The sequence below is a fragment of the Mytilus trossulus genome, chromosome 10 (genome assembly GCF_036588685.1).
Source record: "Mytilus trossulus isolate FHL-02 chromosome 10, PNRI_Mtr1.1.1.hap1, whole genome shotgun sequence".
Lineage (NCBI taxonomy): Eukaryota > Metazoa > Mollusca > Bivalvia > Mytilida > Mytilidae > Mytilus > Mytilus trossulus.
Window position 1 is genome coordinate 41,144,493 of NC_086382.1, and position 17,981 is coordinate 41,162,473.

General features: G+C 31.1%; 1 protein-coding gene across 13 annotated transcripts in view; it reads left to right on the forward strand.

Annotated features, from left to right (window-relative positions):
• LOC134687354 (MAP7 domain-containing protein 2-like) overlaps positions 1-17,981 on the forward strand; it is a 50,874-nt gene that overhangs the window by 19,155 nt on the left and 13,738 nt on the right. For 4 of the 13 annotated variants that reach the window (XM_063547579.1, XM_063547582.1, XM_063547577.1 and 1 more), the window contains 9 exons: positions 810-1,051; positions 4,141-4,429; positions 7,126-7,260; positions 8,625-8,858; positions 10,188-10,282; positions 10,998-11,222; positions 11,889-12,056; positions 14,023-14,756; positions 16,599-16,779. In XM_063547579.1, the coding sequence (XP_063403649.1) occupies positions 810-1,051; positions 4,141-4,429; positions 7,126-7,260; positions 8,625-8,858; positions 10,188-10,282; positions 10,998-11,222; positions 11,889-12,056; positions 14,023-14,756; positions 16,599-16,779 (2,303 nt within the window). Of the gene's footprint in view, positions 1-809; positions 1,052-4,140; positions 4,430-7,125; positions 7,261-8,624; positions 8,859-10,187; positions 10,283-10,997; positions 11,235-11,888; positions 12,057-14,022; positions 14,757-16,598; positions 16,780-17,981 lie in introns of all 13 variants that reach the window. The other 9 variants (XM_063547578.1, XM_063547587.1, XM_063547588.1 and 6 more) reach the window with 9 other exon arrangements.

The following is a 17,981-nucleotide window of genomic DNA, read 5'->3' on the forward strand; positions in this document are numbered from 1 at the left end:
ATACATTGTTTGACAGCTACTTTATAGAGGTCAATCATATGATTGGGTGTGTGGATATATCTTTATAGTAGCATCTCACTCAAATTAAGTTTAAGTCAGAAATCACACCACAGATTTTATATACTGACTAATAAGTGACCTGCAAATTTTTAATTTGGTATTACAATGCATCTTGCCCCTGGAATCCGTACAGTAGAAAATAAGGGAATTTTGACCCTCATTTTACAATTCACTGGCTTGTATCAAGTTTTGCAACATATTTTATATGTCAGATACAAAGTCTACACTTAAGTCCTCTTTGTGCTTATTAAAACACATTGGGGGCAGGGCAAACTTTGAATCTTAATTTTTATAAATGTAACTTATGTTTTGTGTCTATTTTAATATTTTTATGAAGTACACTTTCAAGAAGTTTAAAGCAATTGAAAGCTATTACGAAAGGAAAGACACTTTTTAAAATTATTATTTTTAAGTACAATATTAGAATATATACTTCCCCCTTAAATTTTTTAATTAAATATATTTGTTACAATGTTAGTAAAATTGGGTTTATTATATATATTTGGTTGACCTTGCAATGTTACAAAAAAATAATACACTTGCAACAAAAACTGTTACATTAATTTTAGAAATACAAAATAGTTGCATTAATATTAGCTTGATATCAACAAAAAAGATTAGTAAAAAAAAATCGTGAAATACTGTTGGTTGTTTTTCTTTTAAATATGCTGCCATGTCATGAGTGTTATGGAAGTTATAATCGTTACTTATATAGATAATTAAGTTAATTTTGTATTTTAAATGATTAGATCATGTCAAAAAAGAAAAAGAGAAAGAAAGGGAAGACAAAATAAGACAACAGAAGGAAAAACTGGCAGAAGAGAGACAGAAAAAGTTAGAGGAAATGAAAGAACAACAAAGACTTGCTCAAGAAAAGAGAGAGAAACAGTTAGAACTAAGACGATTAAAGATAGAGGAGCTGAGACGAAGAGATGATGAAAGAAGGCATGCAGTAGAAGATAGAAGAAGACGTCAAGAAACAGAAGAAATGGTAATATCTTTGACTGCAATTCATTACTAAAAAAATATGTAAAAAACAGACTAGTAACCCAACTCATCTTTGGATAGTGCTATAACTGAATGAATATCAGAGAGTTGTGAACTCAACCAAGTCCAATTTAACAACTTACTACTGCATATTACAAACACTAACCGCAAACAAATCAGTAAATAGTGAAACAAACGCTTTCAGAAAGAACTGTGTAACAAGGGAGGTACATGTAGTCCTTGGCCTTCATACCAACCACCTATAGCATCATTTATAGAATTTTCTGTTATTCATGTGACATGAATGATTATGTCACATGTTTTAAGGTAAAAAACAACAGCTTTGAATGAATCATAGTGTTGTTTATAGCAGAACAGCTTTGTTCCTGCCAGGTATTCTGTTAGTTAAGAATTCCATTTGATATCAAACAATCACACTTATACCTGTAGTTCTAGATAGATTAAAAACTATAGGCCTTCAGGAAAAAAATTAGACATTGGCTTCATTTCCTGTATTACTATACATTAATGTTGATTATGATAGAATTTTGTTTTGTAACTTTGGTCGTAGATAAAGAATATGGATTCATTCAAGCTTAATCGATTTCATTAACCTTAAAGACATTAAAAAACTTAATCGGGATTGACATCATCGTAAAGTTACATTAACAAAGAAGACTTCAGGTAAAATTCAGGTAGTGATATTGATTTTTTAGAGTTTGCTGGATAAGTTGTTGTTTGATTATATATGTGCGAAGTTATAATTAATGTCAGCATATGGTCCTCATAAGTCTTTTTTTGTGGTCACAGATGCCATCCGTTGTGTGATCATTATGGTGGAACTGTATTATCCTTTCAAATTAATTTCCCAAGTTGTAAATTTATTTCATGATGATTGTCGTTGACAAGTTTAGTATCTATTGCCATCTTCATGATCTTTGTACATATATTTATATATACTTATTTGTCATCAATGTTGGCATCTAGCCGATTATATACACAGCAAATCATTTTACATTTTTAAAATGTTTCAACATTTTATGTTTATAGGATAAAAACATTCAAAATATTTTAATAGAACTTCACTTGTACTGTAGATAGAATTCACCGATGATGTACAAACCAATAGATCTTACAAGTTACAGTTCATACAGTTCTTCGGTTGGCAAATCAAGCATAAAGTTTATTAACCCATGAACTTTTCATGCCATACTACTTAATGCGGGTCTAATAAATTTCATTATGGAAGTAAACATGACCAATTATGTTATAAAAATCTTTGTAAAATCCTGTCACAATTATATAAAACATCGCTAAAATGTCTGCATTTAAAGCAATTTATAGCATTAGTCATGATATATCTATGCATGTTATTTTGTACCAATTTAAAAGTAACGAAAAAAGAAAAGGAGTTGCAAACAGCAGTTACAGTATACTGTATTGACAAAAAATATTTAAAACAATTGAACCAAAAAGCATGCATCCAAAAAACATATTATATAACATGTATCAATACTAAAAATAGATCAGAAAGTGATAAAATGAAATTGAAGGGGAGTTGCTGATGGTGATATTTACATCAGGGAATGTTTATATATAATTAAACATTTGTAGCTTTCTCTCAAGGTTTTTACACCTACATCACTATAGCCTATCAATTTATCTGGTGTATCATCTGAGATTGATTTTTCACCTGGCTTGTCAATGTTTTTACCTGAGATTTTACCTCAGAGGCAGATGCATGTCTAGCAATCTGGAACAACTTGATTGATCAAAACTTAAGTAAGAGTAGAATTACAGTAATAGTATTAAGGCAGAATTTGTGCCATGTTCATATAATGTTGGAATTAATGAATGAAATTGAAGAAAAGAAGTCATTTAGCACGTAATTGAATACTGAAAAATCAACCCTTTATCATTCAAAGATAAAAGCCTATGACCAGGACCTTAAAAATTTTTACCTCTTTGAAAGATTTAGAAAACAACATAAAACCATTTAAGAAGGATTAAATCATGTAAATAGACATTGAGTTAAACAAAAAAGATAATTTGCAAATCTTAATGGGGCCTTTGTCTGTGATGTTGAAAAGGAGCCAGTTGCCAATGGCCCCTTCAAGTTCTAAGTATATCCTGTTGAATTGAGATCTTTTCTTCTTCAACAAATATTTGAGCATACATTTCCTTAAATGCGTACATGCACAAAATGTATATACTAAGCCTATAGTTGTTTTCTTTTGAAGATTTTAAGATGTCCTTGTGAAAACGTGATAATTTACATGTACATAAACATCAAATATTAAGAGTACTATAAAATAACAATATTGATCTACATAAACATAAGTAACAGCAGTATAAACAAGTGGTGAATTAAATTAACCTTTGGATGTACGTATGATTCATTCTTTGTACACACATCAGTTTGTGTCATTCAAACTAGGAGAAAAACACAATGTTGGTTATGTAATGATTTGGTAATTGATAATATTTGGCAAGGGAATTTGTATGTGCATTTGCCAAGAAAATACAATTTTAGTAACAAAATCATTATGTCATGTTATTGCAATTTAAATTAAAAGAATTCAAGCATGTTTTTTTTGTTAACTAAGTTTAATCTAAAGAAGCATACATAAGTCATTGATGATTGCTAGGTTTACATTGCTGTTTCGTTTCCTTTGTGTGACCTACTTGCGGTTCTAAATATAGCACTCTCACTCACAAATATACATAAAAAATCAAATGATACAATATTAGTCATGTTTTTTTACAAATGGACATTCTCTGGCATTTTCAGTAAAGGTTAGGTAGACAAGTGTGAACTAGACTAATGTCCTTATACAGAATGAAGGTTGAAGTGAACAAAGTCTGTTATTGTAGTACCTAAATAATTTAGCATTAATTAAGCCTTAAAATGGTTAAAATCTCCCTTCACTTGTAAAATTGTCTTCAGTGTTCAATCTGGTATGACATGTATTTCCATATGTTCTCTAGCTCTGTAGATTTGGATTTCGGAAGATTTTTTTATCCTATATATAGTAATGTATACTTTTCATAATCTTGTCAATCATGGTTAACCTATCTATTTATGTTTTTTAGGCAAGAAGAGAATCCATTATCCAGAAATCCGCAGAAAGAATAACAAGATTTGAACAGTGGAAAGCTAGTGGTAGAAAAGGAGGTAGTAGATTATCCTATGGCTTTGGAAGTCGTACGCCGCGTGATGTGTGTGTACCTTTCGATCGGCGACGGTCCTCCTCACATACTGGGCTGAGCAGGCACTCGCCAAATGGTTCTGACTCTGACTACTATAGACCACAACGCAGGGCTGTTTCAGCCTGCAGTGCGGTCAGACGGCACTGCTGTATTGATATTAACCGCCTCACTGGTATGTCTTTCTCTCAAATAACTCAGCAACATGTCCGAAAGAATCTCTTGTCCTCAGCTGTTTGTGAAATTGCATATGTCATAATGAAGCACAGAAAAGCAAGTTTACATAAAAGAACAAGAAAATGATAAGAAAGTTATTCATAAAGTGCAAAGATGAAAAATAAATGTTTTTGTTCAATTTTTCATTTTCTGATAGGATTGACACTCATTTGAATTTTTTTTTCCACATGTAAATTAATTCTTGTTCATTATTGTTATTGAAATGTTTATCTTTTGTTAATTATAATATTTATAGTGAATTATCAATAAATCTGTAAATATACAATTTTCGAAAGAACTCTTTGTCATTCTTGATTTCGGAATTTACTGAAATATTCTCTCAAGGTTGTTACAAAGAATTTCCACAAACAGTTGAAGACAACAAGATTTTTAGCTGTCCTTTGATGAAAGCATGACATTTCAACTTTGACCTGGATTTTTTATTATATCCACACCTTCAATACACAATTTTGATAAACAAAATCACATAAAAATGATTCTGCATTGTTCATGTTATTTCTGTAACCACATGCACCCTTTTTTTAGGAAAAAAAAACAAATAAAATTTTGATCAGTAATCAAGAAAATTACGGAAGAGCTCTTACTTAGGTAAAAGACAGGTCATTGCATTTGGCCAACATTGAAATAATTTTAAAATATGAAATTAAATGAATGTCATGTTTCTCGTTAAAGTGCAGTCATTAAAACCACTTAAAGATCTAAAGATTAAATGAAAAAAGTGAAGTAATTGATATATGGTTAATTGTAAATTTTCCAAAACAATTTTTACGTTTAATCAACATAGATTTTTTCAGCTATTTGGATATTGACAGGCAAGTTCTAGTGTATGATCAAAGAAAAGTTACATTTTCATTGAAATTAAAAATGAATCAATTATTTAAAAGGATGGGAGAGAAACGTTTTTGGAATGCAGCATTTTATTATTTATTTGGAATGATTTTGCAAGTTCCCCCCGGAGACATGTTGTGGCATTATTTCTTACTAACATAGTTATATATACAAACATTATTCACTTTGCTTTGCAGAGTTTATTTCCTTGCTGTTCTGATAACTTATTCTGCAGCTTTAAGCTTCCTGTTTTATTGAAAATACATTTTTAAGTGTTTTTATGCGGAAAAAATAACAGTCTGTCAACAAGTTAAAAAAATTACCATGATTCCAATGTTAAAAGTATTTTAAAAATCACATTATTGATATAAATAAAAATCCAAGAATATCCTTTAACCTATAAAAGTAAACTATTTATTTTTAAACAATGAAAGAAATAAACTTTGCACAAAGAATTAAATTTCATCTGCTATATACAAAAATGTATAATATATTAGCTGGTGAAACTAAACACGAAAAGGTATATTTTGTCATTATAAGTACATATATTCATTGAAGTTTTGGTGGATTGTTTACTACAGACAAAAAAATGGCTAAAACTTCAGTATTGACACAACATGGTGCCAAATTCTGAACGTTGAAAATCCTTCATATTTCTGGATGAAAATTAAAAAATATTCCACCAACGCTGAAATATAAATACCATATATTAAATTATAATGATTTGAAAGTTTGTTTTTTAGAAGTTTGAACTAACATGAGCCTTGGTGTTAGATAATTGTTTGTTTTGCTAGTTTTGCCACTAATCACATATTTATAATGAATGACTGGTTTGCTAGCTTTAGTCTTTTCTTGTTTCTTCTGTTTGCACTAACACATACTTAACCACAGTGTATTAATTCAGCCAGGACTTTTTCATCAAATATATCACTTATATCAAATGTAAATACTGGTACAATCTGTATAATTTATATATTTTGACTGCCATAGAGGCAATTTTTTATATTTGGTTTTCCAAACAATGGATTTTGGACATGTTTTATCATGCATACAAATTATGTGCATGAAAAGTTCTAAATTAACAAAATTTGCTTAATTTTAAAATGAAATGGACATTTTGAAATGAACCATTAAAATTGATATTGTACATCTCTGACATTTCTCGCTTTCATTTCTCACAACATCTTGTAGTTTTGTGTAATCTCTTCTTTAGCAATCAGAGTCAGACGAGGTCTAAATTTATCATATAATTTCTGTACACACACTCGGCACATAATCTTCAGATATTCATTTCCATGTAACATGTGTCAACAACACAAAAGTGAAATTGACAATAGTTGACAATGTAGATTTCATTCATGTTCATTTGGTTTACTTTTAATTATAACTTTATAGGACATATGACTCTGAATTTAATTGATTAACTATGTAAATGTTGATACAATATTTATTCAATTCATATATATAATTTACATTTAAATGAAATTATTTACTTACGGTAACAACAGTTTGAAAATTAAGTGATAGTTACAAACGGAAATTTTTGATTTTAAGTTAAGTGCAAACCGTTGCATAGAGAATAGATAATTTCTTCCTTTTAAGGTGAAAGTTTCTTAGCTTTATTTGTATGATTTAAACAAATTTTATGTTGTCGCTTGTTTTATAATTGCATGCAAAGAAATTGAATGAAATAAAGACTGTTTTTCTTTTAAAGAACCTTGAATCTTTTGCATTGCATATATACATTCTTTTCTTTGCATATCCACATGCATTTGTTTGCATATTGCTTATTTTTCCTATATCCAGGGTCATTTGGAGGCGGTACCCCACCCAATAAGCACCTGTCCATGTCTACAAGTGTTTTATATAATAAACGCAGCTCTGATATCGGCGGCAGCACAGGGAACCTGAGTGTCAACAATCGACCAGGGTCCCTCCTTGGTAAGGACTTGTCATGTCCTAGTGGTGTCTTTTACATGTGTCTATCCAAAAAAATTATAATTGAATCAAAATTGAATATATTGATGACGAATATAGTCAGAAGTTCAAGGGAAAAAGATATTTTCTTCTTAAATTATATAAATCTTTTGCTTAAGTTTTCTGCATGAAAACCTGTTTGTTAAATTGTTTAATTTGCACACTTTCAGTGATATTATAATCAATAGTTATTTTTATTTTTGTCATGAATTATTAAAAGCATGTAAAACTATATCAAAATTATAATAAATAATATTAAGTGTTATGTAAAGAATAAAGCATAGTATATGTGTGTCTTGTGATGATGGATGTTGTTTGCTAGCTTGTTGTCAAACACCTGTTTATGCACTGGTTCTAGCACAGTTAGATTGCACTTAGTATGAATGCGCTAACTAAAACTTTGCAAATTTAAGAGCTTGTATAGTTGTTTCTATGATACCAAAGGTTAAATGATTCAAAATAAATCTGAAGTTTCAAGATTCAAAGTACATGTAATTTGAAAATATAGTAGTCTTTGCTGCAAAGAATGTTGTGTGATACACTGTCTAGTGAAAAGTCTTCTTCAAGTTTCTTAATTTTTCTAATGATTTTAAGCATGTTAAGTGTTCAATATAAATTATACCATGTATCATAGTTTAGACAATGTTTGTAAAAAACAAATTGAAAGTAGAAACTAATTTAGGGAATAGGACCTAACTTTTTTGGGGAATAACTGACTATGGGTGAACATATGAATGAAACACTTAAGAGGATATATAAGCATGCTGAAAGTTTTTGCATGTGATTAAGAATGTGTTTCTTGGTGCATATTGATATAAATGGGTATACCAAATGGTGTTGCAATCCATACATAATTACATGAGAATGCAAAAATATGATATTTGCCACAGGATCTTAATGTACTTCTACAATTAATCAATCAAAACATATTCAAAAAACGACGTTAACTTTTAGTTAGTATAAACAAAAACGTATTTCTAATGCGAATTGACTGATTCAAATTGGTTAATTTGAATCAATTCGAATTAAAAAAGAAGAGTGTGTGAACGCGATTAACGAATTTGATTCCCATTCGAATTAAATGTCCGTGTGAACGAGGCATAAGTACTTCATAAAAAGGAAGAAAGAACATTTCTGAGAAATTATGTTTGGATTGTGTATTTATTTGGTTGTGTAATGTTGCCTTGGTATGAGGGAATGGATTGATTTTAAATACTAACATTGCATTGTATTAATATGTTTGTTTTTCACTGCATTGATGTTGTGTTTTTCTTTTTTTTTTCTCTCTCTCCCTTCCCATTTGTTGCATCTTCCACAACATACAACAGCTCTCAACACCATCTCCGAAAAACGTCGATCTTTTCTAGCTGGTAATGGACCTCCCCCAACACGCCCAAAGAGCAGTATCAACTTAAACATGAAGGAAAACATCAAAATGCGAGAGAGATCCACACCACGAAAACCACGTCCTTCTAGTGTGGCAACTTCCATGCCAAGTTTTATGCATGTGGAGTCTCCATCACCAAAGATGAGAAGTAAAAGTAGTGATAGAGTAAACAGAGGTATAGTCAATCAACAGAAAATTATTCAAGATTCTGTTTCAAAATCCAGTGTCATCAATACAAAATATACAGATCTAAGCTTACAACAACAAAAACGATCATTTGCCTCAACTAAATGTATGAAACTTATACTCAATGATTATTTCCACATTACACAGATCAAGTTTGAAATTTAGTGGTGTCACTTTTACTGTTCTAGAGTTATTCCCCTTTATAAATGTAAAAGTTGCTGAATTTTTCATTTCTATTCTATTTTTGAAGTGCCATTGAAGTATAAACAGATTTTGAAGAGAAAACATTTAGTCTTCATATTGGCAAATGAGCGCTTATTAAATAATTGAGCAGGAAGGTAGTCATGTCACTGATGTTATCTTCCCAAGAACTCACAATACTTTTTGTTAGCAGTCAGAGAGATATTTAAGCACTAATCACATTATGTAATGTATAGGTATGGTTTCACATTGGTGTTAGAATATATTTTATTGTGTAACACATTACGATACTATTACTTTATTCATTTACAGTACAGTATAAGGTTGCAGAAATTATGAATGGATAGTATTTTCAATAAGTTTGTGGTCGGAAGGTTAATTTTGCAAGATTTATGTACTATACGTCTTATGGTATATTTTTATGCAATGTGAAATTTCTGATTACAAAATATTCGGGCAAAGTGATAGTTCCACCTAATATCTAAGTATCATATTAAAATACAATAAATGGCAGTTTGCAGTGACTTATCATGCTTATAGTTCAGAGTGAACAGCAAACTAGAAAGGGCACCAAAATGACCAGTGTAAACAATTCTTAGAGGAAAACCGATGATGGTCTTATCCTATATATATAAAAAAAAAAAAAAAAAACTTTGTACCACACCAAGAAATGACAACCACTGAAGAACAGGCTCCTGACTTGTTTGCTTGTTGGAACTTTTAAAATGATTCTTGTAGCTAAAAACACAAAAACCTTTCAAAAGTCTTTAAAACGCTTGAAAGAAAACTTCAGACTTGAGTTACCCAAACCCCAACAAAAATTGATGTTTGTTTTCCATGTTTTAGCTGATTTCTGGTTTTGGTAAAGATCTGGATTTGTCCATTTGTTAATTGCACAATATAGTGCAGACATTTGTACTTTTTATCATTTCTAAAGAGAAATTGCATAAGAACTGCCACATAACATACTGGTATAGAAAAAGCAGGATTCAAATCTCAATACCTATGTATGGTCTTACTATGTGAATATTTCAATCATAGTTGGACTTTCATTTCTTGAATTATTTCAACTCAATGCATTTTTCAGTTAACATTGTTTTTTTTCTCCAATTTCCAGATAAATCTAAAGGAGCAGTGCCACCTCAGCCTAAGTTTACACCAAAGAAGGAGAAAGATGCTCTCAATAAACAAGAGAAGAGCAATGATAAGAAAGTTAGTACCGCTGAGGTTTTTAAGGGTTGCTGACAATTTAAAAAAAATATGCATGTAATGAACAAATAGTTGTTCTTGGCTTCTTGCAATATAAAAGTTAAAAGATTAATCGAAAAAACATATTATACAATTAAAAAACAAAATTACTGTGCTTAAATGTCTATTACAGATAATTGTAATCATCTTTAAAGCCTTAGTAATAGTTAAATGACTTGGCCATTGTATGTCAAATGTTGATTGTCTTAGGTTGGACCCATTCTGGAACAAATTATCAAAAGACTTTGAATTGTTCTTACTAGTCTTTTAGCCACACAAATTTTAGAGAAAAATATAAAGCAATGACTTTTTTATTTCAATTCCAAAAAATGTGTCCAGATGGGTATTTCACTTAACAACTATTAGAAAGCAGGATTCATTTTCATTTTGCACCTTCTTGTTCTTGTTCTGAATATGCAAGGAATATTTGCTTCTGCTAGTCAAACATGTGTCCCTCTTTAACTTCAATATTACTTGACTTTTATTATTATTTTAACGAATATTTGATCATTTGAAATATCTGTCAAAAACCAAATAAAAGGTGGTTTACATGTTCGTTGACCAAGCTAAGTTTACTGTCGACTTATAAAGAATATGTGGGATTTTTTTTATTAAAGATTGACAATATCCCTGATATATAGAACAGTTATTTACATAGAAGTTGTTTACTGTATTTCAGGATGATAAGAAGAAATTTGACCCCAGAATATTACTGGCTGAAAAGAGGAAAGCTGAACAACAGAAGAAAGCAGAAGAGGCCAAAAGAGAAGGATCGCCTGAGAAAACTGACAAATCCAAAATGAAGATGTCACAGAGTTCCATTGACAGACTTTCGGCACCGAAACAGGTCAAGGTCAAGGAAGATACACCCACCAAACAAGAACCAGTCAAAACAACACAACATGTTAGTATTACAGTAGGTCTAGACATTGTTAGTCTTTTAGTGAAGGTTAGGGGGGAGATTGAAAAATTTTTAACAATATATATCAAATCAGAACTTCTGCATGAAAATAGGGTATTTGCGGTTCACATTTGATAAAGGATTTTGTTATTATAAAAAACTTCTGGAGCCTATTATAATATTTTTGAATTGAAAAAAAAGCAGAATATGAATGTAATTTATCATAATCTAAAGAAGGAAAGATTTGAGATACATAACATTTTCAGTTCTATATTTACAACTAATCAGATTTAAAATGAAGGCAGCATGCTATGTATAGTAGCTATCTTATTCAGGAGACTTTTGATAACCAGATTTTAACCCAAAAAAATTAGGGCAGACACCTTTCAAACAAAAGCACAGAAAAAAAATTATCAAGTACATGTGCATTTTGATTTTTACTTCAAAACTGTTTTGATTATCAAAAGGGAATTTATTTGTTTTGGCCTTCAAAAATTATGAGATTATAAAGGGATGAAGTTTGTAAATAGTCTGATGTTTGTGATCAATGAAATGTGGTTTATTTGCATTATATGCATGGGAGCTTTATTATTTAGAATGTAATCTTTGTTTAATGAAAATTCATTTTATACCTAATAAACAATAACCTGGATTAGCCCTAATTTACAGGTCAGAAAGCCGCCTACAGTACCTAGAACTAAAACCCCAGAAGTACCTAGAACTAAAACCCCAGCAGTATCTCGTACTAAAACCCCAGAAGCACCTCGAACTAAAACCCCAGCAGTACCTCGTACTAAAACCCTAGCAGTTCCCCGTACTAAAACCTCAGTTAAGAAGGTTTGTTGGTGCATGTGTTGTAATAACAGTTTGGTATTGCCTAGGCTGTAATTTCAGTCTGCATACATTGAATGGACTTCTTTTTCGTTCTTTTATATTTCTAGTTTCTTGGTTACATTTGACTTTTAACAGATAATGTGGTTTGTTTTTTTGTGATTTGAAGTTGTCAGTTTGTAATTAATTTGATTTTATTGTTATTGTTAACTTAGAGTAATTTGAATTAATATTTTTGCATAATGTGATTTTTTTTAGCTTGGTATTGTATTAAAATGTTAGTTCGTTTGAAATAATTTAACACAAAAACAGCCTTAAAAGCTATGTAAGAATTGCTTATCAACACATATGAGTAAAAAGAATTTCTAAAACAACAACATTTGAAATAAATGCATAAATTTACTTTATTGGAATGAATTTGAGTTGTTACTGCAACATAAACCTTTAGCTCAATGTCTCTTAGGCCTATTTTCTATTTCAAAAGATTTCATTGTTTGAAATATAATCACGACAAAATACTCAAGTGGTCTCTCCACATATAAAATCATAAATATTTGTTATTAACATTTCTCTTCAACAGTCTATTTATTGCACAAACTATGAATCTATCTAGTAGAACAACTCCAATAGTAAATTAAGAATAAACACAGACTGATGTGATTTGCTTGTAATCATGTCCAACATTTTTCATACAGCACAAAAAAATAATCTACCTGCAGTAATTAAGCATGATGCACTAGAACAATATATTCCTCAATTGTCTTTCTTGACAAAAATGATTTATTTAGATTTTCATTGATATGTTGAAAGATGGATTTTTTTCACAAATACATGTATTCTATTCATTGATAGTAAAATTTTAAAAAGTTTTTTCAAGATTATGCAATTGAACTTTCGATTTTAGACAAATTTTATTTTAAGTCCTTTATATTTTAAATGTGTTTAAAATCAGTTGTATCCTCTTTATAGTGGGTCTCATTGGGGTCTAAGGGTGACGCAGGATTGCCAATTTTTTGTATGCGTGACAAGTGAAAATCAAAAATTATTGTGCCGTAAAAATGGGAAATGAAGTCTAGCAGGACACGGAAAATTACAAAAAAATGAGAATTGCTTATGTACATACATGACATAGTTTAAGCCGGATACGGGAATCTGACAAAACAGTAAGCGGGATCTGGGATCAGAACCCCCCCAATGAGACCCCCTTTATAGTTAGAAAATTAATCTCATTGTATGTCAAGTTTAGGTATAGTAGCAGGGAATAAATCTTATCAAAGACTAACTGTTATGCTTGAATAAGTCTATGAAATATTATTAATCTTTCTGTCAACATTTGTAACCATCCATGGTAACCATTCTGATCTGCTCTCACAAATCTACAAAAATCTTAAGTCTGATATATCACTTTGAATGAAAAATTTACTCTAGAAATGTTTACTGTAATACATTTATTTAAAAGTTTGCTGCTTCGTTATTTCTAGTCATAAGAATTTTTTATATACTGTAAATTCAGAAATTATTGTATGCATTTATTTTTGCAATTTTTGAATAATTGAAATAAATGAGATTAATTATTTAGATTTCATGAAAATCTCCATTTTAAATCAATGTATCCTAAATCAAAATGAGATTTATTATTATTGCAATACTTACCAAGTGGCATTATTCGTATTGATAAAAACCTCTTAACAATTTCTGAACTAAATATGTTGTGTAAAAACCAATGAAACAAAGACAACTAGAAAAAAAGTTGACTTTCATAGCAAATTGATGTCTTCAACATTGAAAAGTGAAAATATATATGGCGGAATAGACTACTATTAAACAGCCATCATCATGTTAACATGGTAAAACAATGAAAAAGCTACAAAGAATCGTCTTATGGTATTTAAAATTACTGTTAATAGATAAAAAATAATAAATAGATCTTAAGTTTTAAATGTTTCAAAATTTGTTTTCATTTTATTTTTAGGCCAAGCCTACCAAGCAGAAAGGAAAAGAAAACAAAGAAACATCTATGAAAGACAAAAAGACAGAAAAGATTTCTAGTACTGAAAAGTTGGATATTAAAGAAGAGGGTCTAAAACCTCGAAGCAAGCCTTCAACTCCAACAAAACAAGTTCGCTCTAAGAGTGGCAGTCCTTCTAAGATGCAGGTTTCGTTTGATTCCTCACTTGTTTCTTCTACTGATGCTATCAGCAATGATCAGCTTTTTGAATCAATAGAAGATGAGACTCTTCCCGATTTGGGAGATTCTTCCCCCGACCATTCAGCATCATCAGCTAGAGAGGGACTGAAAGTTGAAAATCTAGATGACAGCCTCAACAAAAGTATCGAAGAAATTCAAGACATGGAAATCGTGGCTGGTAACTTTGATGGTGAGAAGGAAGGTGTTGTAGAAAAGAGCAGTTCACCAATGCCAGATGTTGTACCACATGTCGAGGAATCAAAGAACGAAAGCGATGAGGAAAAGGTTGTCAAATCAATTCCCGTGATTCTGGAGCCAGCGGTTACATCTACTCCTTCCCGAGAGGCTAGAGACTTATCACCTGCCTCTAAAGCTGGTACACCTGCCTCAGCCTCTAAGTCTCAGAAAGAACTAGAACTGGAGGAATACAGAGCTAAATTAGCTGAGAAGAGAAGGCAAGCCAGGGAAAAAGCCGAACGGGAAGCAGAAATTGAGAGACAAAAACAAGAACAACTAAGGTACGTTGTTGTATAATATTTCTTGTTTGATAATTTGATGTAGTACAAAATTAGCATGAAATATGATATCAGTGTTATCTGGTAAACTGTTCGACACCTAAGACACAAAATATCCTGCTGTTTTATAAGTTAATTCTGATGTCATTTACATTTTGGCCAAACAAGCATAAACAGCATCTCAAGTTATGGGAACAGCCCCCAGAAATCATAAGTTGCACCATCAGCTGTCACACACTGTATATATTCACATTTTTAGCTCACCTGACCTGAAAGGTCAAGTGAGCTTTTCTCATCACTTGGCGTCCGTCGTCCGTCGTCCGTCGTCCGTTGTCTGTCGTCCGTAAACTTTTACAAAAATCTTCTCCTCTGAAACTACTGGGCCAAATTTAACCAAACTTGGCCACAATCATCCTTGGGGTATCTAGTTTTAAAAATGTGTCCGGTGACCTGGCCATCCAACCAAGATGGCCCCCATGGCTAAAAATAGAACACTGGGGTAAAATGTATATTTTGGCTTATATCTTTGAAACCAAAACATTTAGAGCAAATCTGACATGGGGTAAAATTGTTGATAAGGTCAAGATCTATCTGCCCTGAAATTTTCAGACGAATGGGACAACTTGTTGTTGGGTTGCTGCCCCTGAATTGGTTATTTTAAGGAAATTTTGCAGTTTTTGGCTATTATCTTGAATACTATTATAGATAGAGATAAACTGTAAACAGCAATAATGTTCAGCAAAGTAAGACCTACAAATAAGTCAACATGACCCAAATTGTCAGTCAACCCCTTAAGGAGTTATTGCCCTTTATAGTCAATTTTTAACAACTTTTCGTCATTTTTTGTAACTTGTACAAAAATCTTCTTCTCTGAAACTACATGGCCAAATTTAACCAAACTTGGCCACAATTATCATTGTGGTATATAGTTTAAAAAATGTGTCAGATGACCCCGCCTTCCAAACAAAATGGCCGACATGGCTAAATTTAGAACATAGCGGTAAAATGCAGTTTTTGAATTATATCTTTGAAACTAAGACGTTTAGGGCAAATCTTTCAAGATTTAAATGTCCATCAGAATAAGATATTTCCCCTCACAAATTTTCAGATGAATTCGACAACTCGTTGTTGGGTTGCTGCCCTAAAATTGTTAATTTTAAGGAAATTTTGGTTATCTTGAATACTATTAAAGATAGAGATAAACTGTAAACAGCAATACTGTTCAGCAAAGTAAGATCTACAAATAAGTCAACATGATCAAAATTATTAGAGGACCCCTTTAGGAGTTATTGCCCTTTATAGTCAATATTGAACAACTTTTCGTCATTTTTGTAACTTGTACAAAAATCTTCATTTCTGAAACTATGGCCCAAATTTAAACAAACTTGGCCACAATCATTACTAGGGTATCTATTTAAAAAAAAGTGTCTAATGACCCCACCTACCAACCAAGATGACCGACATCATTAAATACAGTAACAGGTGAGCGACACAGGCTCTTGAGAGCCTCTAGTTTATCAGGGCAGTGCACACAAAGTGTTCGAAGAACATCATATAAGCTCAGTTATGTAATGATATTAAACAATTTAAATATTGAAATAGTTATATAATAATAATGAAAAAAACGAATGTGTTCCTTTACTTTTCTGATGATTTTTATAACCGGTCTAGGAGACCAAAACAAAAATTGCACAAATTTGAGACCAAAACAAAAACTGCACATTGATCATAACTGTTAACCAGTCAAGTATGTAAATTTTGTGTCTTTTAAACCAAATTGTTAAATGTTAAATACGTTTTGCTGCACAAGTAATTTATAGTCAAAACTGTATGTTTTTCTTGTAGACTTGAGGAAGAAGAAAGACAGAGAAAGGAAGAAGAAGAGGAAAAGAAAATTGAGGAAGAAGCAGAAAGATTGGCTGAGGAGGCTAGAAGAATGGAGGGTGAGAGGTTGAGGAAAGCCATTGAAGCAGAGGAACTGAGGAAAAAAGAGGAAGCTGAAAGGACTGAACAAGAAAAATTAGCTGTTAGTTATATTTTAGTTATTTAGTACCAAGCTCAAAACAGTATATGAATTATATGAATCTCATACAATATTCTAGCTACTGTAGAAAGGCTTGTATAGTCCAAGGTTTTATTCTCCAAAATAAGACCTTCCAGACGGGGTGCGGACTATAGAGTACAATAAACAAGAAATAAGAGAACAAAATTTATTTTGGGGCAGAGGTTGATTGTTTCCGTTCCGCCATCTTTGTTATTGAAATTGTAGAGGGCGCTCTTATCATTTTTCAAACTAATAATTTTAACTCATTCATATTAATAAGTTATTTCTATTCAATATCAAATTAATACTGATAAATACAAAAACTAAACCTTTCATTACAAATTTCTCTTTTCTTTTCAATGCGTTGGTTGAAATAAACTGGTATCTGCTTGATTTAAACATAGTAGAAAGACAAATGTAAACCAGCTTAGAATTTGTAAACTACAAAATGTAATCGGTTATTCAATGTTGTTCGTTCCGTTTTGGTGTTTCATACTGACTAATATGGTTTGTAATAGCTTAAGACCCTTCAAACAATAATGTGATAGATATATTTAAGACTGTTTTACCAAAGGATGAAACTGTTTTACTTTCAAAGTTGTATTATAGTGGAATCTGTTATGTACGGATTTAGACTCTCACCAGTTAATTCCTTCTTTTACATGTGTATTTTGAACTTCCTGTTTGAACATACACAAGTTTCTTAATTGTTTTTTAAGTGAATTAAACTTATTTTAACAAACATGAAGTGTTCTAGAATCATTTACAAGCAGTTTTAGCTTCTGTTTGATGATTGAAAACAGGTTTTTCCAAGAAAATACTGCAAATGACTGCCCAATTTGAAATTACTGGAGTTTCATTAGACCTTTTCTAACAACTACAAAAACAAATTTTTACCTAAAATTTTGTGGGGAGGAAGGGGTGCGGAGTATGTACCAGTGCAAACTATACAAGTCTTTCTACGGTAGTCCTGCATATTATTATACCTAAACTCTAAAAGTTGGGAGTTATATTGTAAGAAAGACTTCATATTTGGTTAACAGATTGAGTGAAAAGCTGTAAAGTGTGTGTGCTTTTAAATCTGTTGAGTACAAAAAATGTACCTTCTGCGTGTTTGACATTACTTTGAATATGTTGAACAAAGTTAAAAAAATATTATGCTTTTCTTACAAACTAAATTAATT